The sequence below is a fragment of the Palaemon carinicauda genome, chromosome 7, assembly GCF_036898095.1.
Source record: "Palaemon carinicauda isolate YSFRI2023 chromosome 7, ASM3689809v2, whole genome shotgun sequence".
In the NCBI taxonomy this organism is placed as follows: domain Eukaryota; kingdom Metazoa; phylum Arthropoda; class Malacostraca; order Decapoda; family Palaemonidae; genus Palaemon; species Palaemon carinicauda.
Window position 1 is genome coordinate 135,517,515 of NC_090731.1, and position 3,851 is coordinate 135,521,365.

General features: G+C 33.5%; 1 protein-coding gene across 1 annotated transcript in view; it reads left to right on the forward strand.

The window, feature by feature from the left end:
• Positions 1-2,068: 2,068 nt before the first annotated feature.
• The window catches only part of LOC137643642 (uncharacterized), a 6,875-nt gene continuing 5,092 nt past the window's right edge, over positions 2,069-3,851 (forward strand). The window contains exons 1-2 of the mRNA XM_068376359.1: positions 2,069-2,091; positions 2,338-2,773. Of these exons, the coding sequence (XP_068232460.1) occupies positions 2,080-2,091; positions 2,338-2,773 (448 nt within the window). The 5' untranslated portion in view covers positions 2,069-2,079. The remainder of the gene's footprint in view (positions 2,092-2,337; positions 2,774-3,851) is intronic.

The window sequence follows — 3,851 nt, forward strand, 5'->3', positions numbered from 1 at the left end:
CAAAGAACTTTGTTCCAAAGATAACCAGACGAATGATGAAGGAAATTCAGCTCATTGGGCTCAAGGTCACTGGCCACGCTACTATCTCATAGCTTTTTTTTTTTTTTTTTTTTTTTTTTTTTTAAGAATATCCAGTATGAAATGAAAAGGCCGCGAGAACAAAAAGAATTATTCCGGACATAAGATTCTGCTTCACGAACCAAATAAAAGTTTACGAAAGACCATGAAGTAAGTGTATCGCCATAATCAGCAAAGCTGTACTAGTTAGGGCCACTGATGCCAGTCTGGTTTGCTTTGAGCGATCACACTAAAATCTCCCACCATCACCAATCCACCGTGGCAAGCGTGGTGATGAAAATGACCAAACCCCAGTAAGACTATGGCCATGTCTGAGGCCTTTGTCCTGCAGCGGATTAGAAACGGTTTCATTTGCTGTTGTTGATATATATATATATATATATATATATATATATATATATATATATATATATATATATATATATATATACAAAATCAATAAATATGGAAATTAGACACAATGAGAAAGTTTTTGATTCTGTGGAAACTTCAGGAGTAATGAAAGCTTTTCAAAGACAATAAATTGAAGATTCTCACGTTAGAACAAACACTTAAAGATATCAATGCAGGAAGTACAGCAACTCTACTACTACAAAAAGATAGTGAGAAAACTCAGATTGAGAAAGGAGTTAGACAAGGAGACCGCATCTCTTCAAAATTATTCACAACATGTCTAGAAGAAGTTTCTGAGATCTAGATTGGGATCATGTATGAATTAATATTAATGGAGAATATGTTAATAACTTTAGATTCGCATATGACATATTTTTGTTTAGCGAATCATAGTAATAATTGCTAAAGATGATAGAAGATTTGAATAAAAAAAGCACCAATGTAGTACTGAAAATGAATATGAGTAAACCTGAGATAATATCCAAATAAGAGTTATGGGTGAAACTCTAGACATTGTTGATAAATATACGTGCTTAGGGCACACAGTAAATGTTTAGCAAGGACATGAGACCGAAATGAAATGAAGGTGAAGCATGGGATGGAGATCTTCAGGGAAAACCAACGAGATGCAGATAATTAAACTGCTCCTTTCTATAAAATGAAAAATATTAAATCAAATGATTTTACAAGTATTAAATAATACATCAGAAACTTGGAGCCTAACTCACAGATCTACGGAAAGAATAATGATGGAATTAAAACTAAGCGACAGAAAAATACCAACATAGAAGCAAAAGAAAGGGACTTGGCCTGGGCATGTAACGAGAATAACAGATAATTGATGAACATTAAGAATAATTGAATGGGTCTCTAGAGATTAAAAAAGAAGCAGGGGAAGGAAAAGAAGACGATGGAATTACGAACAAAGAAAAATGCTGTTGTAACTGGTATAGAAAGACGATAAGCAGATACGAGTGTGTAATACATATATATATATATATATATATATATATATATATATATATATACATATATATATATATATATATATATATATATATATATATATATATATATACATATATATATATATATATATATATATATATATATATATGTAGGGTATATCTAGAGCATATAAATATATATATATACACACACATATATATATATAATCAGATATATATATACATATATAAACATGTATATATATATATATATACATACATACATATATATACATATGTATGTATATATTATGCCTATATATGTATTTAAATATATACATTTACCAACACACACACATATATATATATATACACACACACACACATATATATATATATATATATATATATATATATATATATATATATATATATATATATATAATTTAATGTGTGTGTGCGTGTGTGTGCTTTTTAGAGCTTGAACAATTTTGTCCATATAGATTGAAAAGCGAAAAATCCTTCTACTTATCAACGGATGGTGACGTATTAATTTTTTAAGACCACAACAGCATTGCGAAGGACACTTGGCTTCCCCCTGCCAGTATAAAAGGAGGTCCCGGAGTCTCTTTCGGCACAGTTGGCTCTTAGGCAACGCACAATGACATCGAAGGTAAGGGTCTCTCTCTCTCTCTCTCTCTCTCTCTCTCTCTCTCTCTCTCTCTCTCTCTCTCTCTCTCTCTCGAAGATGATGATGATGTAACCAAATTAACAGTTAATCAATCAAGCTGATATCAAATTTGTCTTCTTAAGATCAATTTAGATACATCCATTTTAAACCCTATTTATTTCTAATATAAATTTTAGCACAGTTCTCTTTAGATTTAATTGGAATGGTATTTTATATACGTTTTTGCAGATGATTCTTGCAACCTGTGCTATCGTCCTTCTTGGGATGGTAGCAGCTGGTCCTATAGCTGATCCAGAACCAGGTCACTTTGGAGGTGGCTTCCATCGTGGTTTTGGTGGCCATTCTGGTGGCTTTGGTGGCCATTTCGGTGGAGGTGGATTTGGACATGGATTCGGTGGTGGGTATGGAGGATACCGTGGTAAAAGGAGCCCTGTAGCTGAACCTGAAGCCAACCCTGAGGCTCTTGCCGACCCAGAACCTGAAGCAGATCCTGGTCACTTTGGAGGAATCCACCGTGGATTCTCTGGATTTGGTGGCCATCATGGAGGAAGCTTTGGTGGATTTGGAGGATTTGGTGGTGGCTATGGAGGATACCGTGGAAAGAGGAGCCCTGTAGCTGAACCCGAACCCGAAGCTGAGCCTGGATTCTCTCATGGCGGATTCCGTGGAGGTTTCGGACACAGGAGCTTTGGAGGTCACTTCGGAGGAGGCAGAATTTATGGTTAAGAAAATACGATTTTCAAATTCTCCTCATGAATCGAATAAATTGCTAGGTTCTTTAAAAGTATTAAAGCATATGAATAAAAAGTAAAAATTACAATAACTCAAAATTTCTTTTTCCATTCCTGATGAAATGAATTGGTGATTGTAACTATTATTTTATATATCTTCACTTTATAACATGTCTTTCGTTAGAATTAATGAATTAGATATACTGTAATTTTCCTAGGATGATATGTACGGTTGGCTATAATTTTATTATTTTTTTGAGCTTCTATAAGTGGTATCATATGAAACGTAGCGAGTGTTACTTTCAAATATATTGTAAAGATTTGAACAGAACACATGAACAAAGTTTAATACGATTTTTTAAACTTCTAGTCTTGAATTATCTTTCATTCTTTTACAATCAGACTGTTAAGGTTATTCTTCAATATGTATGATTTATGTATGTACACACATATATACACACACGCAATAGCCATATGAATTAAAAACATTCATTTAATTTATTGCATGGTTAGAACAGATATTATGAGACTATTTGATAAGAAATTCTGCAATAGAAAATATAAAATATTGAAATACAATTTAAAATAAAATTCAGAGCACCACCGATTTAAACCCTGAATTAAATCGTAAAGACGAGATAGCTCTTGCGTTGTTCTCCTCAGGTCTGGTTTCTGTTGGTGCTCGAAAATTGCCTCCATTGTTGTTAGGTGAAAGTTATTCATTGAAGTGGTCAAATGAATAAGTTCTCCCTGGCAGTAGTTGATGTTCACTTCGTGATTGGTCCCTGATTGATGCGTGATGCCTATGTGGTTTATAAAGAAGTGCCCAGAAACTCTCGTTTTGTGATACCTTTCACTTTTCTCATTTAAGATCCAATAATAGTTATCATTATTAATACTTGCTAAGCTACAACCCTAATTGAAAAACAGGATGCTATAAGCCCAAGAGCTCCAACAGGGAAAATAGCCGAGTGAGGAAAGGAAACAAGGAAGAATACAAATTTGAGGAGA